Source organism: Seriola aureovittata, chromosome 7, assembly GCF_021018895.1.
Source record: "Seriola aureovittata isolate HTS-2021-v1 ecotype China chromosome 7, ASM2101889v1, whole genome shotgun sequence".
Taxonomy (NCBI): Eukaryota; Metazoa; Chordata; class Actinopteri; order Carangiformes; family Carangidae; genus Seriola; species Seriola aureovittata.
The window spans coordinates 26,768,082-26,792,859 of NC_079370.1; the positions used below are offsets into that span (position 1 = coordinate 26,768,082).

General features: G+C 42.7%; 1 protein-coding gene across 2 annotated transcripts in view; it reads left to right on the forward strand.

The window, feature by feature from the left end:
- The first annotated feature begins 4,174 nt into the window (after positions 1-4,174).
- snrka (SNF related kinase a) overlaps positions 4,175-24,778 on the forward strand; it is a 60,251-nt gene continuing 39,647 nt past the window's right edge. The window contains exons 1-2 of one of the 2 annotated variants that reach the window (XM_056379897.1): positions 4,175-4,406; positions 5,182-5,896. In XM_056379897.1, the coding sequence (XP_056235872.1) occupies positions 5,308-5,896 (589 nt within the window). In that variant the 5' untranslated portion in view covers positions 4,175-4,406; positions 5,182-5,307. Of the gene's footprint in view, positions 4,407-5,181; positions 5,897-24,778 lie in introns of those variants that run through there. The other variant, XM_056379896.1, reaches the window with a different exon arrangement.

A 24,778-nucleotide genomic window follows, 5' to 3' on the forward strand; every position in this document is an offset into this window, starting at 1 on the left:
ACACACACTAGATTTCTTCCCTCAAACAAAGTCCTGTAAACCTCCTGAGAAGAACACTGTGTGGTGGCAAATCAAACACAAAGCAACACCCCCATCTTGAGTTTGAAAAAAGAAAAGCAGGTGGCACTGTCAGTGATGTTTCTATTGCTGTGTGTATGACATAATATCCAAAGCACTGGAGCTATTTGCAGACTCAGTAAGCACACACACGGCCTGTAGAATTTTGTCTTAAACGCTAGCTGAAACCCAACATACCTTCAGACAGATGACAAACAAAAGGAAAATCCAACATAATGTGACTCAGTAGTGTCGTCGTACTAAAAGTGTCCACAACAGACTCAATGCTCCTTGTCATCAATCCTCCAAGTCTCTGAACTCTACTGGAGGAGCACAATCCTTCATAAAGATCTTCCCTCATGTGTGATTTAATGATGGTGGTGGTGGAGGGCGTCAATCATATCACTCCATAGGTGTTTCATTGGGTTGGACATCAGGTGACCAACATTCAATGTCAGGATGTCAGTTTGAGTTTAGGACTGATGACAGGTAACATTTTGATTGTTTTAATTTGTGTTGTTAAGTAACAAAAGTCCTATGTCTTCCAAATTTCTGATGTGTGAACTGTTAGGATTTTAAAGGTACTACTAATCTTACCAATACTGCTTACTGATCCGATCCAGTACTCTAACGGTTCTCTTATCAGTTCTTTTTGTTATTCTTGAAAAAAGCAAAAAATAAGAACTGCATTAACATGCTTTATTTTATCACATGTACTGTATATAGATGAACCCTCTTGAGAAGCAAGCAGCAACAGCATTGTTTTGAACAAATCACTAATGGTTAATCATTAACCCATGTTAGTAGAGTTTAGTTAACTCTGTGTGTGGGCACCACACTGCTAACACACATAACATACCTGAGGTAATGACAGATGAACTACGAGCTAGGCAGTTGAAAACAGCATTTCTCTATGAAACCGGCAGGACTAGCTAGACTGTGGCAGAGGACATCGGTTGAGTATGAGGTCCTCCAGTGTGGCCCAGGACACATTTGCGTTCACACTGCTAATGAAGAATGTGTCCACATGTGGCCAGATCTCAAATGCATCCTAGATGTGTCCTGAGCTGACCTCTCTCTCTCTCTCTCTCTCTCTCTCTCTCTCTCTCTCTCTCTCTCTCTCTCTCTCTCTCTCTCTCTCTGTGTGCGAGCTCTCATCTGGATTGGGATAAATGCATCATAGATGAATGTCTGTAACAGAAACATAACATGACATAAATTGTAAAAAAGATTATTTTTTATTTTGCATTGATAAATATGAGATGTATTTTCTTAATTTCTCCAGAACAGAAACATCAGAGCCTGTTTAATATTGCTGACATGTAAAATACCCACATTCTCGTTGCGAGGTATGATGACCAAAACTCAGAATCTGCTGAACGTCACAATGTCAATTAGCCAACATTACCCAGATAGCAAAATGAAACTTCTGGCCCAACAAATGTTTTGGTCCTCTGCCCGAGTTTGCCCCATATACCTCCACATCAGGGCAGAGTCAGTCAGAATTGGTTCAGATGTGGAAGTAGCATATGACAATCATGCTGCATATGAGCCAGATTTGGGCCTTGGAACCTGGATTGTACTGGGCCAGCAGAAAACAAGCATGTGGCCCAAGTATGGGCCAGATATATTTTGCTATCTGGGTACGTTTTAACCCAATTTTCATTTCCAAAATTTTACATCTGTTGGACGTTATGGTCGTGAGAGTCCAACGACTTTCCCCCATTACTGAAGTCCAGCGTCTGCTGGGTTATAACCTGTGTATGGAGAGAAGACACCACTCCCGTCAGGATAGAATTGTTTCATTATAGGATAAAGGTGATCACTCAAAATAACTATTTAATTTATTTATACCGGTAAATCCCCATAATTCTCAATAATGGCAATTCCCCAGACTATGCCAGGAAACTGACCTACTCAACATAATGAATCACTTCAGGTCTGTACTCTTTGGGTCTACAGCACACATTGATTCACCCACTTTTCAGTATAATGGTGAAGGATGACTCATCTGGACAGATTACTTTTGGTTTAGTGTGACTGCAGCTCCTGGCTGCCACCTCTGCCCCGATAATCAATCTCCTTCCAAACTCATTTAGAACTTTCCTCTCTCCATCTCATCTTGATCCAAAATCAAGTTCAGCCCTCTTTAGCATTTTTATACATTACGGACTATGATAGCCTGCAAACTGCTTAACTGTGTCATGCAGTCCATGTGCATGGAAGCACCTACATCTGTTATGCATCTCTAAAGCAGAGATGTAGCTAATTACATTAATCATGACTGCATTCCAACTATGTGTGAAAGCTGACAGATGCCGGTTCACTGGGCGTGGTTAAGAGGACACCTAAATGGAACTGGGCAATCATTAATGTTATTAATCACATCTGGATTTTTTCATTTATCAATTAACTTCATAAAAAAGCGCAATAAAAAGAACAAAAACTAAATGGAACACACTCAGTCTGTCTCACTGTCTCCTGTCTCTTCATGTGATACCAGACTGGTTCCATGCTGCGGAGATCAGGATTCTGTGGGGCCCGAAACCATCTGTATCAGGACGCCTTGTTCTTCTGTTCCCTGAAGATAGTTCTCCATGACTCTGGCTGTATTTTTAGGCTCATTGTCCTGCTGCAGTCAGACACCTCCCTGATGGTGTTGCATGCTGGGTAAGAATCTAAACATTTGAAGCACCTTAAAAGTTTACACAGTAATGTATCTGGGCGTCTTTCTTTTTAACATTCTTTATTACCTTATTACATTCTCACATGGGGCTGTTTTCTACTGTTAGACTACATCTCCTGTCCTCGTTGTTGTGCCTAACACTTTAAGTGGTCAAAAATAAGATGATACCCTTTTGATTATGTTTTTCTTAATATTCACTACAGTAAATACAGCAGTAAACCTTTAGGTCAAAGTTCAAAGAAAAAAACTTTAAGTTCATACTTTATCATGCCATGCAAAAAGTTAAAATACACAAATGACTGAAAATCAATTTTTGAATGAATCAGGTAATGCAAAGAAATACAGTAGTGTTGAGAAGGAATATTAGCAGCTCACACATGGTGCAGGTTGGGAGTTCTCTGTGGCAGCTATAGCAGAGGAAAAGGAGGAAAGGAACCTACTCCATGTCAGTATTTGATATAAAAATTAAAAAAAAGAAATAAAAAAAGTATTACTTTGTGGAAACAATTGGTGATGCCTCCAACCCAACCCCAAATTTTTCTTAGAAGGAACACTCTCAGGTAAGTCAAATAAAGGTCATAACACGTCTGTCTCCGTCCGTCACTAGATGTCACTGCACGTCCTTTATTGAAAAGACCACTCAGCACTTACAGGAAACGGATCCACTGCACAAAAGCGCAATCAGTGAAAATATTTTATCACCAGCTATGATGTGACTGATCGTCATATGTTGGGTGGTGACGTGTTTGTATAAAACCGTAGATTATGGGGCGACAGATTGCAAGTCCTGATGTTCATATCACAGAACAAGCTAATTTAAAACGCTCCCTTTCATTAAGACACACGATCCTTTGTCAATCACATACTTGTTACACGTTTTTTTATTGTTCGGTAAACTGTTCTACAGCCTTTCTCAATCCAAAGACTTTGTTTGACGTCAGAGTTGAATGTAATTGGTGATGCTCTTATGTTGCCTTCACGCAGTCCGCGTAAATACCTGAATACCCCTCAATGTGTCAATGTATAATATTTCTTATGCTTTTGTTGGTTCTGAAAAAATACCAGTCTACATGTGATATATAGAATCTGTATATAGATACATTTAAGTATGCAACACATATTTAATATTTATTGTATTGTATTAATGTATTATAATATTCTTTAAACTGTTTCGACAACATTTTTGAAAGCTATTGGAATTTGAATTAGTAATAGATTTAATGGGAGAATTTTAGCTGAGTTTATTACGATGTCATGCATAGTCTCTTGAAAAGTGGGGGTGATTTTCAAATATGTGTACGGTGCTTTTTATATACAGTCTATGGTATGGTGTTTTATGGTAATTCTGTGAGTGTGACCGTTTTGGAAATGTCGACACTTTTTTGAGCACGTGAAGGCAGCATCACAGCCCTACCGCCTCGGCTGGGAGGATACAACCGTTCCGATTAGGGCGACCGTTGCCAACGATGCAATTCCTCGTTTTACGAACGAACCCTGGGCACAGGCACCTCCTGAGTGCCGCGGTCACCACCGAGAGGCTGCACCACCCTCATCTTCTCTGATAATTTGCGATAAGCTTCAATTGACAGCACCCGAAGGACTCCAAGGCACCCGGCGAAGACCGGACTCAGGGCTTTATGTTTACCGAAGACAGGCTGGAGAGGTGAGCTGAGCGAGTCGTAGTAACTTTAGCTTGCTACATGCTACATGCTAACCACGGCTAGCTGTGAGATATTTAAAGCAGTCCCTGGTGTACCTGTGTGGTCAGCGCTATGTTACGTGGATACATGTGTCTGTGTAGAGCACATTGACGGGTGGGTTTGTGAATTTGCAGGCAACGTCGTAACGTTAAAGACGGAAAGCAGTTAACGTCAGTCAGATTGCTAACGTTGATCAATCAATGTACAACGAGCTAGCCCCTGGTAACGTTTGGCTAACGTCAGTTGGTTGTGCTACCGCTGGGCCCGTTATGCAGCTGACTTCTGGGCTAGTTTGTCAAACTCAGTGGACAGCGGACGTTACATGCGACCATGGGAAGCCTTTATTTATAGTTTCAGGAAAGTTTAACGTGGTTCATTGTAGCAGGACGAGGCAGCACATGAGGATAAATGAGCTAACGACCGTGCAGAAGCCATTCTGTCAAAACAACAGCTACGCCTCCTCTCAATATTCGGCAAACGGGGGGGGGGGGGGGGGGGGGGGGGGGAATTCAGGGTGCAGTTTTTATGCGTTAAGCTAAATATACTTTTTGTACAATGCTCTTAATGAGACGCATTTCATTCTGTAACATAGCCAACCATTATTCTGCACAATGCTTCATGATGAGAAAGGGAGTGGACAGGTGTATTAGTATTGTCAGACAAATGTCGTAAATCTTATTTGGACTCAGTCAGTGTTGATTGTAACTGTAGTAATTCTGTGTTTCTCATGTCATTCAGGAAGCCGGAGCCATGGGTTTCTCTTTTCAGCCTTTGATGAACTGAACTAAGCTGGACTCACAGGACTCAGCCAATCAGTCCCTACCTGCAGTGGGGGCTCCCCTCTCCCCATCGCACTCTATAGCTATGGCAGGCTTCAAGCGGGGCTATGATGGCAAGATTGCTGGCCTGTATGACCTTGACAAGACGCTGGGTCGCGGCCACTTTGCTGTGGTCAAGCTGGCACGCCATGTCTTCACCGGGGAGAAAGTGGCGGTGAAGGTGATCGACAAGACTAAGCTGGACACTGTGGCCACGGGTCACCTCTTCCAGGAAGTCCGCTGCATGAAGCTGGTCCAACATCCCAACATTGTGCGCCTGTATGAAGTGATAGACACTCAGACCAAACTTTACCTCATCTTGGAGCTAGGTGATGGAGGGGATATGTTTGACTACATTATGAAACATGAGGAGGGTCTGAACGAAGAGCTGGCCAAGAAATATTTTGCCCAGATTGTCCATGCTATCTCCTACTGCCATCGGCTGCACGTGGTGCACAGGGACCTCAAACCGGAGAATGTGGTGTTTTTCGAGAAACAAGGGCTGGTCAAGCTCACTGACTTTGGATTCAGTAACAAGTTTCAGCCGGGGAAAAAGCTGACAACCAGTTGTGGATCTCTGGCGTACTCTGCACCAGAAATACTGTTGGGCGATGAGTATGATGCTCCAGCCGTAGGTATGCAAAACATGTAGGCTGATGAGTGATGCTAAAGTAATGAGATGAGTCACACTCTTAATTAGAACAAGGCAGAGTTATAGTACAGTGCTACCAGACAGGATGCGAGCAAGATCTTTGATTCAGATCATTTAGGAAACTATATTGATTTCACCCAGGCACTGTAATCATTTTATCTTGTATGATCCATTCTCTGTTTTGAGTTGGGCGGACCAGGCTTGTTGCCTGTGGTGCCAGCTCAGTGTCCAGTCCACTTATTAACTCCCTTACCTCCTATCTTTGTGTCAGAACACAGGCTTTTGGCATCAAGCTACACAGGACATCTTTATCAGAGTCATATTAAATCCAGCTTCAGAACAGCAGTGTAATGTAGTTGGCACTGTGGCTAGCATCTGTTTCACACATTTTTTTCACACCTTGCTGTAACACCTTGGCTGTTGGTTTGCTTACAGAGCCTGGACACGTGTAATGGCTTTTCTTGGGTTGAGATAACTTCAGTACAGAGCAGCCATCAATCATGTGCCAGGGGCCTGTGCTGCACTGAATATTCACAGCTGGACTATGTGTTCTAGTTGTTTGCTTGTAGCAGTACTTGACACTGATCATTTTGCAGCTTGCCATAGGCCATGTGTTACAAGGTCAGCTCTACTAGCACTGATGTCCATGGGTGTCCCATTGCACTAAATTAACTGGCTCATTGATTTTCTATGAGGGCTGACAGAGTGCAGACAGACGGATTGTGTGTCCGTCCATGACTGATATGATATCTTTCACATCAGGTAGCTTCATAGCACTAGGTCCAGCTCGTGGACTGGATAATGAGATATGCTCAGTTAAGCTTGTTTTGCAGCTGGTGTGGTTGTTGATGTGGTGCTAATTCTGAAGGAGTCTGAAATCGGCCTCATGATTGTTTATGGTCGTGGAGAAAGCAGTCACCTATGTTTTATTTACTTCCCCTTTCTTCTGTCATGGTTCTCACAAACTGAAGAGAAAATGAGGAAACTGTGGTTAATTTCAAATCGAACCTGACACACAAACCCACACACACTCACTCATTTGAAGAACTGTGATATGATAGACCCTGGACAGTGAAGGTGGTAGTATATTGCTCTGCAGTATTGCCCTGTACTGCTTGAGCAATTGCTCACAATGAAGGGAGTTGATTGGCGGGAATACATGAAGTGAGTGGCTGCATATGGTGCACAGGGACCTGATGGTCAGGGAACATGGGGTTCTTACAGGAGCCAGGCTGGTCAAGCCTACTGAACTCTGATATGAGCAGTGTTATGAACACCTTTGTAGAACTGGATTTTGAATTTCTATTTGTCTTGAATGCGAAGGTTAAGTATTTTAATTAACAAGTTCTCATGCAGGGATTAATATTACAGATATGAAATCATAACACCAGGTGCAGGGAGACAGCAAGATATTCTCTTAGAATAAAAGTACTGAAAGACCAGGGTTTGTTAAAATCCTGTAAGCACTGACATCTTTTCTTCTTCTTCTATGATCTTCAACATACTGAAGTTACAAACTAAGTAGGAATAGAAATCAAATGTCAATACTTTATTTTCAGTATCAGATATCTGGTCAGATGGTTCATCTTGTTTATTTGTTCTTTGTTTAGATACTTCCTGTTTCAAATCAAAATTTTGACAGTTTTAACTTCTCTGGTTGTGTGTACTTGGACATTTTACTTTTAAGCACTTCTGCTTCTCTTGCCAGATGAAAGAAGTTAGTTAGTACTGTAGGAAAACATGCTGACAGTATATTCCTCAAATTAGGACATTGGAAAAGTCAGGCCTTTGGACCTGAAAGTAATTAATCAGCACTTGTCTTGAAAAAGTTCTTAGAACTGAGGTATGATTAGTGCTCACAGCTTTGAAAATACAGTTGTGGTGCTTTGTAAAAGGCATATGCTTGTCATGTTGATTGATGCTTGATACCCATTCACAAAACCCTCAGTTTTTCTTTTGTGGCTTTAGACTGCAAAGTGTCAGTGTGCTGTAAATTTCTAGTTAAAGGTTTGACCAAAGACAAGACAGAATTAGCTTTAAACCAGTCCAGGGGATCAATGTGAGGAGGTGGGCAGTTTTCCTGGCAGTACTGATTTAGTTTGGTAGTTATGTTCTGCATTTTCACGTTGTGATATTATACAGCTTGTTACATTACCAGATGCCAGTAAAAAACTGGGAAATTAACATGACAGTTGCATAAACTATTCGATTTTTTTTTTCAAATTTAATGACTGTTCAAATATTAGAAAATCATCCCTACTGGTCATTGCAGGTATCATTGATTGTTAGCATGGTAACATTGGTCATAGGCCTGAGTTAGCCTGGAGGTAAGGTGTCTAATGTCTTTGGCTTAAAATTAGTCAGTCTTTATTTTTGTGAAACAGTCTGACTAACATGAGACTGATCTATGAGCAAAATTAAGACTGGACCAATACTGGGGTCTGGAGAAATGGAGTCATCATTTATACTGGCTGCTCTTCACTGTATTAAACTATGTTCTGGTGCAACTACAGATGCTGCAGGGGGATTTATGAACAGAGGTTTGAGTATCCAGAGCATCGAGCCAAAAGTGAACCCTGTGTATGTGTATTTTGTTGTTATGTAGCTGTATGAAATGCCTTTTCCATTCTGTGAATTTGTAGTGTATTACCATCTGCAGCGGTTGTGCGGAGAGGCCGTTTGCCTCTGTTCACCCAGGATTATTGATAGTCACTGTCCATATGTAACTCACTATACATGATTGTGCTGAGCAGAGCTGTTTAGTAGATCTAGCTGTCTGCGCTTTCTGGCAGGTGGCTGCTGTGTGTGATGTACTTACAGGCACTGGTAGCAATTTCATAGGTGCTACTTTTGGCTGTGTTGTACAGTCACAGCCCTCTGCAGCTGTTGGGTTGAGTGTACTCGGAGCCATTGATGGCCACTCTCTGGCGCTGTGTTTATCTGCTGGTGCTCTTCTGTGCGTCACAGTGCAGTTTAGACAAGTGCTGCAGGGGCTGTTGTGATCAGAGCAATTAGCCCTGTGTGTATGTTGCTATAAAGAATGAGGGGAAAGTGCTTACTAGAAAGGTGTTCTCTGTGCATTTTCCAGCAATATGCAGCCCAGTCAAGTGCTTCTCATATCAGGGAACTTCAGAGAGGAAAGACTGGTGCACACCAACACTCATTATGGATTTTCCTTCGTTCGTCCTCTGTGTTTTACAGTCTTTTCTCTCTGAGGTGAAAGTGTTTGTTGTTTGCACATGTGCAGCTCAGACCACAGAAAGGTTTACTTTAGTTTTTCTTGTGGCCTGGGGAGCAGGCTCGTCATCTACTAGACTTAACAACAGGATAGGAGTGTGTTTGTTCGTATGTCTGGGAGATAAACATGACAATCATCTCTTCAGCATAACTGAGAACCACATTCCGTGCCTTTGCATTTCTTCATGTTTCTGAGTGGTGGCAGGATAAAGTGTAGTGCAGTTAATGATAATTAGTACTTTCATTACATAGGTGATGTTTTACCTTCAGACAGGCTAAAGATTTTAGTCAGAGGTCAGCATTCTCTTTAGCTGAGCGTTCCTGTCTACAAGTACCCATTGATGACCCATATCAACGTATGTATGTGCGCCTGTCCCCTGTAAAGCTGTTTAGCACGAACCATGAAGTAACCTGAACCTTGTCTTCAGAGAGGGGCTGGAGGGGCTCTTGTATACACTATGTGGACAAAAGTATTGGGCCACACCTCTTAATCATTGAATCTAGGTGTTTCATTCAGTGCCATTGCCACAGGTGTATAAAATCAAGCGCCTAGCCATGCAGTCTGCCTTTACAAACATTTGTGAAAGAATGGGTTGTTCTAAAGAGTTCACTGAATTCGAGCTTGGTACTGTAATAGGACGCCACCGTTGCAACAAGTCAGTTCGTGAAATTTCTTCCCACCTAGATATTCCACGATCAACTGTGAATAGTATTATTGCAAAGTGGAAGCTTTAAGGAACCACAGCGACTCAGCCACGACGTGGCAGACCGCGTAAAAGTTACAGAGCAGCGTCGCTGAGTGCTGAGGCGCATAGTGCCTAAAAGTCGCCAGCGCTCTGCTGACTCAATAACTTCACAGTTCCAAACCTCCTCAGGCATTAACATCAGCACAAAAACTGTGCGCCGGGAGCTTCATGGCATGGGTTTTCATGGCTGAGCAGCTGCATACAAGCCTTACATCACCAAGCACAATGCCAAGCATCGGATGGAGTAGTGTGAAGCACGCCACCACTTGACTCTGGAGCAGTGGAAATGTGTTCTGTGGAGTGACGAATCACGCTTCTCTATCTGGCAGTCTGATGGACGAGTCTGAGTTTGGCGAATGCCAGGAGAACGTTACCTGCCTGACCGCATTGTGCTAAATGTAAAGTTAAGTGGAGGAGGGATAATGCTATGGGGTTGTTTTTCAGGGGTTGGCCTAGGCCCCTTAGTTCTAGTTAAGGGAAATCTTAATGCTTCAACTTACCAAGACATTTTGGACAATTCTATGCTTCCAACTTTGTGGGAACCGTTTGGGGAAGGCCCGTTTCTGCTCTAGCATGATTGTGCCCCAGTGCACAAAGCCAGGTCCATAAAACGCATGGTTGGGTGAGCTTGGTGTTGAAGAACTTGACCTACGTCAGTTCTGACCTCACAAATGGTCTTCTGGATGAATGGGCAAAAATTTCCTACATTTCTGTTATAGCTTCAAAAGGGGGGACCAACTCCATATAAATGCCTATGGATTTAGAATGGTATGTCATAAAAGCTCCAGTTGGTGTAATGTGTAGGTGGCCCAGTGCTTTTGTCCACATAGTGTATGTCGTGGTTACTGTTTCCTGCTGCCAGTAGATGGGAAGAACAGTTAATCCATGCTATTATTTGGACTGGGCCAGGAGAGGATGAGAGGGAGGCAGGATGCTGCAGTTACGCAGTCCTGTGTTGACACAGACTGGCTGGCTGTGATTAGAACTCATTCAACTGGTTCACACCACCAGGACAAAGACCAGCTTCCTCATTATCTGACGCACTCTCCAACCCCAAACAAAATATTGTAAATCTTTCCATCAGGGAGGGGTTAAAGTAATAGTTGATGTAATTGCTTCTTCTTCTTCTTCTTCGGGTAAATGCATTTATTCATGAGTCATGTTTGTCAGCTCAGAAAGAAATGCTTTGTATCATAAGAACAATAGATGTATGTGTATGCATTTTCTGTAAAACCTGCAGAAGGTAACAGACTTTTATTTCTATAATCAGTCATATATTGGTAAGAAGCCTTGTTTTGATCCGCTCCCGTTTGCCCCTTTAACATTACTGTATTATGATGTTAGTACAAACTCATCACTTCCTGTAACTGCTTCACATTAAAAGCCCTCTAGCTTTTCAGTTGATACAATCCCCACCCCCCAATACTTTTATTGTGAAACATTTGCAAGCATACCATATGTAACAACAGCTGGATGGGAGCAAAGCAAAACAAAGCAAAGGGGATGAATGAATCAAAGGCTTAAGACATAATCCAGAACAAAGTTCTGAGCATAGCATGAATATATTCTTGAAGTTATTAAATTAAAGCAGTTGAAATTTACATCATGCTTAACTGACATGCACATTATATGACAGGTACCAGGAGTTTATCCACCCTTGTTTTTCCCTGGCCGACCTTTATTTGTGTTGACGACCCCCTGATCATTATAGGAGACTCGGCTATTAATTGACTTGTAGTTTTTATTTTAGGAAATACAGTATCTCAATTTGTCCTGATTTTCTGGTCATTTCTGAACACTGGTCCTTCTGACTCAGTGACGTGTTAAATGGTCAGGGTCTCAGACAGCCTTCAGAGGCCCTGCTGGCTTTTGTTTCTTTGCCATCAGAGTAGGTTTCAATTATCTACATATGTTATGTCCCTGCTCTTGGGGAAACTTAGACATAACATGTTGTGTGACTCCGCCACTCTTCCCATTCCCAAGATAGGCCAGCTGCTAAGTGTCAAAGGTCAGAAATTCAGAGTAGCAGTTTATTTAGCTTAAGAGTTGAGCCATGCCCAAAGCAACAAACAGAAGTTCACTAATCTGCCCTGAATGCTCCTGTGAAAGAAAACAAAATATAAAGAAATGACAAATTTCTAACCTAACGTCCCGAACCACAAACAAGAAGGGCCTCTGACTCCAACCAGACTGTTCATCCAGTCAATCAATATCTCTCAATATACTAATTTAACAAACTTGGCAAGCTTTCCAAAAGGCTTCATCTACGATAACTCTACTCACAGAACACTCAACAATACAGAGAAGGAGATGCTGCTTGTTGGAGGTGAAGGAGAGACAGGTGGCTGTCACCTGAGCTTTAAAAAGACTGCTGTCAGCCATTGGTCCAATCCAGAGGTGACAATCCCTTCGAAACCACAGGGCCTCACTTGTTTCATCATCATCATCACACACACACACACTGCCACTGAGGGGAAGAGAGGGACATCTGCCATATTAAAGCACAAATAAGAGACATGGTCATAACAAAGTATGATCTGGTTTAGCTTCAGTGTAACACTGTTTCTGTCTCATCTCCACTTTTTGTTCGATGGATTTTAACCCATTCGAGCATCGCTGTGTCGAAGGTGAACCCTGGTGTGTAACAGTAACCTGTGGCTACCAGTTCATTCATGCAACCACTGTGTGAATCAGAGACTATGATTTTACCTTCTTGTGAATGAAAAGTGCTGCTGATATTACAAACCAGTCAAGAGAGGAATTTCTCTTTTGTAGTTTGTGATGGACGATGAACACAAAGTTATATTCAGTGCTGATGCAGAAAGTTGACCCTGCTGCTCTGACTGCCTTTATTCATCTGCGAGTCTGAGTCATGTTCTGGTGAGAGACCAGGATGAAAAGATGGACATGTTAAGACATACACACACTAATACACACACTCCACTACAGTCACTTCTCCTAATTGTGCTCCTTAAAGGAGTTACCCCTCTCATGGTCAGGCCTCAGTCAACAGACGTCTTTCATAGCAGATATTTTGACTTGTTATCGTAAAAAAGCACAGGTGTTACTAATATTATTCATTCATCAGATTCATCAGGTGTCCTATGACAGTACAGTGGGCTCAGATCCCCTCACTTTTTGCACACTTTATTATGGCTCTGTGCCAGCAACAGCCATGGCTGGAGGTGTTATACTTTTTTGTTGCCTGTACATCTGTCTATCCATCCATCCCATTCTCATGGAGATGATATCTCCGTAACGCCTAGAGGGAATTTCTTTAGATTTGCCTTGAAAGTTCATATGGACTCAAGGATGAACTAATTAGAATTTGGTGGTCAAAGGTCAAAGTTTTGACTGGGTTATTGGGTATAGATTGATTGTAAATTAAATGTACAACACAAAATGAAGGGGTCTGTTTGTGAAGCCACTGTAAGTGTGTTTCCATTTTTCCTTTTTATGCGCATTTTCAATTTGCACATGAAAAACCTGAGTTGCACTGGAAAGTTGGAAAGAATGGTCGGACCAGTTGCTGCATGTCACTCTCCTACTCTCCCCTTGCAATTCCTGTCTGTCTTTCTCACTGCTGAGTCTGAATTTTTGATCCTGCTGTACCTTTATTAGTTATCGATTTGTTTTCACCTTCACTTAGGCCCAGCAGGTCTACAGCTAAGTTGTATAAGAGTTGTATAAAGTGCTGGCACGCTGAGTACCTGCCAAACCCCAGATGTTTACGAGTCAAGGTATGGAAGGAATGGGGAAAGAGTTGAGAAGTGGTTTGTGTTGTTGGTTGACACTGCTTTTAGGGGAAGGAAAAATTCCTCCTGCTTTGTAAACATAAAAACAAAATGATAGGTCATGACAGCTGGTTAGTTCTGCAGTTTGACATCCTGCTTCTTTGGATTGGAATTCCTGCTCAGGAATAAAGTAATTGTGCTGCCTTCACTGACTAGAGTGAAAGGAGCATGAAAGCGTGTGTAGAGTTACCATTGAATAGATTGTCCAGTCTTAATGAAGTTTCTCAGGAGTTAGCGTGTGTGTGTGTGTGTGTGTGTGTGTGTGTGTGCGTGTGTGCGTGTGTGCGTGTGCGTGCGTGTGCGCGCGCGTGCGTGCGTGCGTGCGTGCGTGCGTGCGTGCGTGTCCCACTTAAACCCTGTGAAGTGACTCTCTTGAGAAATATACACCTAGCAGAGGGAGGACAGGGGAGAGAAGGTGTGGAGGAGTGGTGCATGTGGATGGGAATGTCGAAAACATATGAATCAGGTTCTGTTTCCATTAATTCCATTGATACTGATGACCCCAGAGGTGGCAGGTTTGGTCTCGTTCTTCATATCAGGGAATATCAGAAGCACACTAATGTGAGGATTTCTACTTTCAATACATGTTGTCAATCGGTCTGTTCTGTATAGGTAAACAGTAATAGATGTCCATACTTAGTGGGACTTTAGTTTTTCTCACTGCTTCTTGTACTAACTTCAAAGCAGTGAAAGACAGTGGCTACGCTGATATGTGTCTGTATGACTGCCTGTAAAAGTGATTTTGAAAGTCAAGGAAGGAAAGAGGCTGACTTAAGCACCTGGTCAGCTATCAGTCAGGCCCTGTTCATACCTGCATTAACATGCACACATTCAGAGGTGGTCTGAGCTGCATATGGCCACATTCTTTTAGCATATGTACTGGGCCACATTGGAGGACTTGAAGTGAGTATCAGTCTGTAAGAGCGTGAGTAGAAACCATGAGGAGTGGAAGTAACGAACATTAACTGAAAAAATGGAGGTGATGAAAATACATGTGAAATGAAAAATTGAGGGATAAATTATCAAGTGATTTGATGAATTCAAAGCTGATATGATTAAAAGGGTGGTGATATGACGAAAACAGAGACGACTGTCAACATTCAGAATCAGAATGTCACTTTATTCGACAAATGTACACAGGAATTTGACTTGGTGATAACAGCACAAGAGGGCAGCAACAAGAAATTAACACAGTTAAAACTACATAAAAATGTAAGTTAAGTTATTTAACTTAAGTTCATCGACAACACAGAATTAATATTTATCATTTCAGGAAAGTGGCTTCAAGGGTGGAAGTCACAAAAAAATAATTGAAATTGTGCATTGAAAAACTGATAAATTGTCAGATGATTACATTTTATTGGCGTTGTATTTTCCACAAGTCACAATAGTGTTGACATTTATAATTTAACTTGCTGATGTTAGCATTTAGCTCAAAGCCCTGTGGTGCTTCAGATCAGACTCACAGAACTCAATCAATTAACAAAATTACACCATCTGTTTAATTAATTTTGTGACTTACACATCATCTTGATATTACAGTTCTCAGCTGTCATGTTGAACTTCTTCAGCTTTTAACATGAGAATAGATTGGTAAGTGCTGCGGGCACTGATGGTCACACCCTTTATAATTCCAGTAAAACACATTACTCATAACAGATAGTGCCAAATGTTTTTCACATCACTGTCAATGTCTTTCACTCATCGTCCATCAGTTAACAATAAGATTAGGACACATTAAGTAATATAGCATTGCCCGGGGACAGGTAGTTTGACACACCTGCTCTGATGCGGTTACCACGGCAGCTTCGGGCACCATATTATTTTCAGTAAAAGTAAGCTGACTACAACAGTCATTAGCTCACTTTCCTCTGGGCCTGTTGTTCCCAGGTACAGATTTTACAGCAGGGAATTAGTTTGTGGACGGACAGCTGTGGAGGACACCCTTTGGATTTCCACTTGACATAACTGTAACAACTGTGCACTTTCTGTTGTTTGGCCTCTTTTGATAAAACCAAGACTCTGTGTGATCACCATGCTCACTTCACACAGGCAGTGTGGACCAAGCTGTAACTGCTGATGCATTGGCAAAATGCTACTCCTCCATCCCCTCACTCAGTCTTAGTCTTATAAACTCTAATTCCTTGCCTCAGCTAACTATTATATTCATTATCCATTAAACCGACAACTTTGTGATTAACAGATAAATCGCTTGGTCTATACAGCTTCAGAAAATGGTACAAAAAACCAAAGATAAACCTAAAAATATTAAATTTTGCAAAACTGTGAAAAGCAGCAAATTGTCACATTTGACAAGCTGGAATCACATGTTTAGTGTTTAGTATTTTTCCGCAGATATGAAAGGAATCTCATCTCATGTCTCAGGTCATCATCTGTACTTTGTTAAGATGAGTAAGGGTTAGTTATACCCTTTTTACACCAAAATTAGTGGATATGATGATTTTTTTTAAACACAGGTAAACCCGCTTAAAAAGGCATTCCTCCTTTTACACTGCCAGCCGAGTTTGCTGGAGAGCACACGCACACATGCAGTTACAGAGCACACACACACAGATGCAGTGGAGAGAGAGTGAGCTGCTAGCCGCTGTGCAAAATGTTAAAACAGATCTGTCACGTCTCATCTCTGGGTCGGAGCTCCTGTCAGTGTCGGAGCCTCCGTGTGAGACGGTTCGATGCTGGACAGGTGACAGGGCTGTCTACAGTGTGTGTGTGCTCTGAACCGGGAGAAAATGTGCGTGTTCACCTGAGTGTTGTGCTTACATCACTGCTGATTGCATCCCTCTCCGTTGCCCACAAAAGCCAGATGTTAGCGGGTTTTAGCAGGTTTTTTGACCGGGGGCAAAGGGGGTTTAGGGTCAGTCATGAAATCATGACTTCTGCTGCATCTGTTCTGTTGACACACAGCTCTGCCTTTGTCTGTGAGATAGCAGCTCAGAGAGGAGCTGTTACCATCTGCTACCAGTTGCTGCTGCTTGTCTGTAAGTCAGCCAGGTTACACACTGCCTCATGTGACACAGACACTGTTAGTGAATCAGTCTGAATCTGTTGTTTCTTCTGTCCCGACCAGACAAACTCTGGATTATGATTCACAACAACAAACCTAGGCAAATGGGAAAGTGTGCAGCATTTGTACGATTACATTAGCAGCCAGCTCTGCCCTTTGACTTCCCAGAGATATTACAGTATATGTTACAGTATCATGATGTACCACTGTTTCCATTGAAAAAGCCATGATACACTGTAAATTGAAGCTGTATCATTCGTCACTGCCAAGATGTGTAGCCAAAGTTTACAGCATGGTGTGTGTGTTCTCAGCTGGAGGCAGAGGAGGTGGGTGATATGTCACACAGTGTGCTGCCAGGCTCTACATCAGGATCTGGTTTCACCCTCGGTGTGAGCTGTTTCCATTTTGACTTTTCCATCTCACTGTGGCCTGTCCTCTCCTGTGCTCTTGACATCTTCTCCACTCCCTCCACTTCCTGAACAGCAGTCTAGGTTGGGGTGGCAGATGTCTCCACCGCTCTGTATCTGACACATCAGCTATTAATACATACTGAGCTGCTGAGTGGGACAAGCTCTCTCTGGTTGACTTATCCACAAGTCCACATCCCAGATAAAGCAGCCAGCACTGTACTGCATCTGGCCAGCCTTCAGTGAGCCAGCTAACCAGTGAATCAGTCAGCTGTGTTCTCATTGGCTGTCAGTGTCTCCTTCCACTACCAGCTGAGATGGACATGATGAAGATTTTAGATCCTGTTAGTACTTTCCTTTGTCCCAGACTAAATAAGGTCTTGGAGACATGTTCCCTTTGAAAATGAGAGCTATGAAGGAGAGGTGATGAAGACAGGAAATTATGTTGGCCTGTGTTCTAACCAAAGACAGAGCTGCTTGATGAACTGTTCCCTCACTGTAGAGAGAGGACAACAAGCAGGCAAGGAAGCAGAGGTGATTAAGTGTAATTACTCCTTTCAGTGATCCGTGACAGAGTAGAGGTGGTGCTGCTGTGTGCAGTGATGCCCGTCTCTCTGTATCATCACAGGCCACTGGGTCGGCCCAGTTGGCTGCTTGGCAGGCTAATTGAATGACCAGTCTCTCAAACATGCAGACTAACATGTCTGTGGGATAATTTACAGGCTGGTCAGTTGGACTGAATCCTGTTGCTGCTCCACACATATTCTTAACCTCAACAATGACGCATCAGCTGAAGTGAAGACTTCTGGTAACACTTTATTTGAAAGGAGGGAGTTAAAAAGTTTATCCAGATCAGAACTTTAACCCATGAGGACCTGAGGCGTCCCCTCTGTTGGACAACAACCTCCTAAAACCAGAGGGGTTTCACTGAAATAAAAACCATGTGAGAGCTTAAACATTTGACTTTTATTGTAACCATGGTCTTTGACCTGGTAACTGAATATGACTGGAAAAACATTTTCAGTTCAGTTAATTTATTTTTATGTTTTATGTTTGTTTTTTTAATGTTTACAAACATAATGTTTAAAAACAATGATTTACAATAAAAGCCAACGTTTTAAGTCATATTGCCCTACTGATGTACACTATAACTGGTTAAACCACTGAATATAGCAGTGTCACATAAAACTCGGTGTTTCTTTGATGGACACAGGACGTCAGGAGGAGCTGCGGGCTGTTGGTGTAGCTGCCGCTAACATTAGCTCAGCTTGTTTGGATTCCTTCAGTGTTCATTGTTTTTTACCAGCAGCTGAATTATCCACAGAGGTCTCCTCCAAAATAAAAAAAAACAGGTGAATAAAACCAGTGAAATCACTGAATAAACTAGTTTCATGTTAAAAATCAATGTTTCTCACAGGGCATATGGAGGAGCTGAGCTTGTTTCTCTTATAACTTAAGATCCAGATGTCTCATGACTAAAATCCTCCAGTTATGGTCATGAGATTATCAGGTTATCAAAAGTGACGGTGATGTGACTTAGAACTGTGAGAAAGTAGTTGGCTGACAGACGGTGTATTCAAAAATCTAAAGTCAATGCCAAAATTCTGAGGGTACTTTCTGAATGTTTTTCTACAGAAGCGTCGGTACTGAAGGTACCGTAGATGTCGTAGGTTCTGGAAATGTGATTCTTCCAGGGCTGATGAGGGCAGTATAGTAACCATACAGGTGTTGTATTATGACATCAAACTCAAAGAGAAGAAGCAGGTGCATGTGCAGCGACAGGTCCACTGTGACTTGCGGTAAAAAAGAGACACCAGGACTGGTGTGTGGAGATAGCTAACGTTAGCTTGTTTAGGCTAACATAGCTACAGCTAATAACATGAGCGGGGAGCTCACAACATTAACAGGCTACAGTCAGAATATAACACTGACTTCTTAAATGAATATTTTCACACCATGGGTCTGTCACCTCGTTAGTCAGTTTAAACTACTGCTGTACACTCACTATATGGAAGTGTGTGTGCGTGTATGTTTTAGCACACTGTGTGTGCAGCAGCCTCTGTTGGTTTCTGTTTTACTGTGGTATTGAATTAGGTACCAACTACCAAAATGTCAGGTATCATGACATCACTTCTGAATGCAGAGTAGGAGAGGACAAGATTCTAAATAAAGTATCATGGTGCCACTGTAATACAGAGAAGAAAAGGGTATGTTCAGTAGATCGCAGCGTACACATGTATGTAAATGTATTTGGGGTAATGGGGATCAGGAAGAGGACAAGATGAGAGATGTAGGCATGACAGGCAATTTTAGGACTGGGATTGACTGGAGGATTTAGTGGGTATATATATGATATATATAAGATATAAAAATGCAGAGGGGCTTTATTCTTCACTTCCTGTTTCCTCATTGTTTGTTTATAGAAAAAGAAAATTTTATGGTGTAGTTGTATTTATTATTTTCATAGTTTTCAGTTTCATACAAGCTGCTTGCACTGCTGGTATGAAAATTAATTCAATTCTCTTCTGTTAGTCAATCATTTGGGAACACAGCACTTCAAATGTAAATGTGAGATATAATTGTAGGTTTACATGCCCGACTTTCCCAGGCTGAGAATCTACAAATAGCAATGTGTACGGCTGCCATGTTGTTGTGTGTCAGTGTGTATGTGTTGACAGATTTGCCAGAGGGCCTGACAGAGGCACATTTCAGTCTCTAGTTTGAGATCGGGAACTAGTGTTGCCATGGTAACGGATGCTGTGAATGTGAGTAAGCCAGGTGTGAGGTAGTACTCCTGTGGTCCCTGGGGGTCTCTGCCTCTAATCCCTACCCCTCTCCATCACTGGCTTTGGTCAAACACATATAAATGCAGACAAATACAAGAGACGATGTTGAAGACACAAATAAATTCACCTGAGGAGTATGTAATGCTTAAGCCTTTTGAGGTTATAGCTTAAAGACAGAGTGTGTGTGTGTGTGCGCGCGCGTCTGTGTGAAGGAGTGTATGTGCTGCAGGCCACTGCTGGGACCAGCTCTTTGACCCGGTTGTGACACCTGTACAATTTTCTTACACACTGCAGCAGGTGTCAGGAGGGCCCCGGGCTGTTTCATTACATAACCCACATTTCACCTCCAACCATGACTGAATGAAATATGTTCATAAGAGCAGATCAAAAACCCTGGTGGTTTATGATTCAAAGTGAACATCGTCTCCTTTCAAACTATAAGCTCCAACAATTACAGTTTTTGTAAGCCCTGTTGTGAAGGGATTTTATGAGTAAATATTAGTATTCAAGGAGCATACACGATCATATACACAGTAGGTCTTGTTCAGTCCAGTGCTGGCTTCCTTATGTTGGACTAACACATGAGTAATTATATGTTGGTACGTTAATTAGCTGCAGAGGAGAAATGATAGATGATTTGCTCTCTGCATGGATTTGTTTTCCTGTCAGGTCACTGTTATTATATTTATTAGCTGCTAAGGACGCTAACAGAAGCACTGACTTTGTTTCACAACATTCAGAGGCCTGTGTTGTCTTTGTAGCACATCTTCAGGGTAGACATGAAATGATATTTCATTTAGTATCACAAATATAATGAACAAAATGATCACGGTTATCAGTATTAAAATGCACTGAAAATGTTAAAAAAGTAATAAAACACAACCTGAAATCATTCAAATCAAATCAGTCAATCATAAGGGACTAGTAGCAGTACTGGGTTTGCCTGCTGCATGCCCACTCCGTAAACAAGGGAATAGCATATTTTTTTTTAATCCGTGCTATAACGCCTTTCAGAGCACAGACACTGTAGACACACCTGTCACCTGTCCAGCACGATGCTGTTAAACCAGGAAAACGGCAGCTACACTGTGCTCGAGGATGACAGTGAGCTGTAGCTCTTTTTAAAAGCACTCGATCACTGATCGAAGCATCTCACACGGAGGCTCGGCGGCTATAGCTTACTCTTTCTCTCCTGCATCTGTGTGTGCGATCTGTGTGCATGTGAGATCGTTCCGAACACAAAGCAAACTTGTCTGCCAGTGTAAAACGAGTCAATTCCCTCTAAGAGAGCTTAGTCGCTTTTGAAAAACCCGCTTCTACCTGCTAACATTGGTGTAAAAAGGTTTTAGAAAGCTGAGAAATCTCCAGAGCGGCGCTCCCTCTGCCTTCTGCCATGTTTTGACTGACACATAACAAACCCACATCTGGGAGACTGTTGCTGGTTGATGCTGTCCATTCATCCATTATCTATACCACTCATCCTCACAGGGTCACGGTGGGGGGCTTTAGCCAATCCCAGCTGACATTAGCGGACATACAGAGACAAACATGCACACATTCACACCTATGGGCACGTCGCCAATTAATTGTGCATGTTTTTGGACTGTGGGAGGAAGCCGGAGCACCCGGAGACAGCCCACGCAGGCACAGGGAGAACATGCTGTTGGGTCTGAGCTCTATTAGTAACTGGAAATCATTAGTACTCGGCCTCACACGGGCGGCACCATTATGTTAACAGTACTCTACCTCATGAGCTGGACACCAAATGTGTTAGATTTCGGTTGTTTATCAATTTATTGGCTATCACAAATTAAGGAAATATTAATATTAAAAATATTAATATTAAATAATATCTTTAAAATGAATTAAAGTTCACGGGGCACCAGCCTAAACTAATAGGCAAAATAGCCAATATGGTTTTAGTCTCAATTTATTACCATTAATCTGGAACTCTGATTAACCATTAGCTTACTAACTATAACCAAATTACCAAATCAATAGTAAGTTACAGTTGAAGGATTGGAATTCTACCGAGTAGAGGTTGGCAATATTCACGCTTGTGCAACATTAAAGACACCAGTAGTTATACTTAAAAGGCATTTATTTACAATGGAGCAGAGTAAAGTACAATGTCTAATCTAGCATATACAGGTGTGTGTGTGTGTGTGTGTGTGTGTGTGTGTGTGTGTGTCTGTGGGGACACAGACAAAGGCAAGATGGCCGACTCAAAGTGGTCACTGTGACCACATGACCTGAACAAAGAAGACTACAAAGATGGCGGTAAACAAAGAAACTACTAAAATGGCCGCTGAGACCACCTAGTGTGTGTGAGAGGGAGGGTGTGAGTTTCTTTGTTAGCCTAGCTCATGTAATCTAATGGTACCAGGTTAGAGGGGGGAGGTTAGCTTCATGCAGGTTCTAGGACTGAGACGTACTGCTATGTGTGTGAACATACGAGTACTCGATTAACTGTATGACTGACCACAACCTAAGCAAACATTACAACAACAAGACATCAATCAACGAGTACATTAACAAGTTAAGACTTCTGCTGATTAGCTACGCAGAGCTATGCTGTGCTGGGAGAGGTAAGGCCCAGTCCGTTAACGTTACCCAATCCTTGGAACAAGCAAAGAGGTCCTTTCCAGTGTTTTGTAAAGTCCAGTGAGTTTGGGGGGTTTCCTGGTGGAATAAAGTCCTGTCTGGCTGTGTTGCTTGCTGGTATCTCCTTTGTTCCCCTCACAGAGTTAGCTGTTCCATGCTAACTCTGCTACGACTCCTGTTGCTTGGAAAATCAGCTGGCCTTGTGTTGTAGCCGCTGATTCTGAAGAGGATTTGGTTCACTCACAGTTAATCCGAAGCAGGTCGCTGTTGTGGAGGAGAAGAGTGTTTGCAGGCTGCTGGTTGCAGGCCGGCGAGAGAGCTAGTTTCTCAGGTAGCAGAGCTGACCTGGGCTGGGGCCTTGTTGCCCTTTGAAGAACCGAGAGGAGAGGGCTGGAGCTGCTCTCCAGAGCAAGCCAAGAAGGGAAGAGAGAGAGAAGGGGTCTAGAAGACTGGTTTTGTTTGTGACACCTTAGGGGGTCACATGTCACACGCTGGCCCACACTGGCTGGCCAGTGGGGTCCATGGGGGGGAAGGGTCATCCCCAGGTGTGAACCGTGAGGAACTGTGGGGTGTGAATTCCTTTGTCCAGTGGAGCAAAGAAACATTTGGTCTATTGAATGACTGAGTCCCAACAGTCCCCCCTTTGTTGTCAGGATGCCACCTGACGTGTCATCCTGAGAGCATAATGTATAGTCCATTTGTCATTTCATTCAACGGGTAACATCCGGGCATTTGTCAGCACTATCTATCTTGGCTAAGCAAGAACAATCAGGTTACAAAGCAGAGTTCAGATAATAACCACAATGATCGAATAGTGTAAAACAACTAACATGTTTCCTAGTTACTCATGGTGTTAGTGAGGACAGGAAAGTCAGTGATGTTAGTTTGTTAAGGTGAGATATAGAGGGTGGCACCTAGAATGACAAGATTTGGAGTGTCTGGGTGAGTGTGCCATGTATATGCAGTGTCCTAAACTTGTATCTGATTTGATTCAGAATTTAGTTTGCTGCTGCTGACAAACCCATTGTGTCCATCTGGAAGAGTGTAGGGTACCCTGAGCCTACTTACTGTCAGTACTCAGTGCGGCGAACTCTGGAGCGCCGGTGCTTTAAGTTTTCTTTAACCTGTGGCACAAAGCTGTAGCACTTTGAGTAGCTGAAGGAAGAACATTCAGAGGCATTGTCACTGTCTGAATTAACATGGTCAGAGATGACGTGGTCATTGTCTGATCCATGTGTTGACTGGTCCTGTGTCTGAGCCAGAATTTCTGCATAAGGCCGTCTCCTGCTCCTATTGTGGGAGTGCCTATCTCTACGCACTTGGTGGGCGTGGCGGTTACGCTCAGCACCCATATGTGGCCTTTTATCACCCCCCTTCGATCTGTTCTGAGGGTGATCTTTTGAGGTTACATGTCTGTGTGACGCTAAGGTGTTTGAGTTGCTAGGCTCAGTTGTTTTCCCCCTTGCCTTGGAATTGACCATGGTTTCCCAAGCCATTTTTGTCATTTTCTTTATTTCCTGCATGGTGGGCTTACCTTGATGCGTCATCAGTGTAACATGAGTGCGTACACAGGGATGGAGGTTTCGTAGGAACAAAGACTTGAAGGTGGAGTTCTGCTCTAAGCCTGGTGTGTTCCTACCCTGAAAATATGCATGCCTCAAACGTTGGTAAAAGTCATTGGGATGTTCATGGCGGGAGTGTTTGATTTGAGAAGCTGCAACCAAAGATTCTATCTCATCTGCAGCAGGAGAGAATTCTTCTGTCAGTGCTTGACAGAGCTCTTTGTAGTCATCTCTGACACTGGGAGGCAGTGATTGCATAAACTTGTGGACTGCTTTTGAGCTGGTCTTCCACACAAGTTTAGTTTTCTCCCTTTGGGTTGCATGGGGCAAATCAATTAGGTTGTGATCTAACTCCCTAAAGTAGTTTTCAATATGTTGATCAGAGCTGTCTGGATCAAAATGTTCAATGTCCTTTGCTAATAACTCAAGCGCTTCGAGGCGGGGGCACTGTGAGGTCCCTACTGATGAAGGCGAGACTATGCTAGCTGGACTAGAGGAAGGAGCTGAACAGCAGTCATCACTCTTATGGAGGTGCAGAGAGGAGGCTGAACAGTCCGGAAAAGTTTTGGTCCTTCTGTTGGAGGGGTGAGCACAGGTGAAAGTGTTATGCATCAGTGGCTGATGGGAACATGAATATCCTCTACCGGATAAACTACCTGTCTCTTCAGTGTCAGTTTCAGGAAGATGGGAAGTCAGGTGGGTGT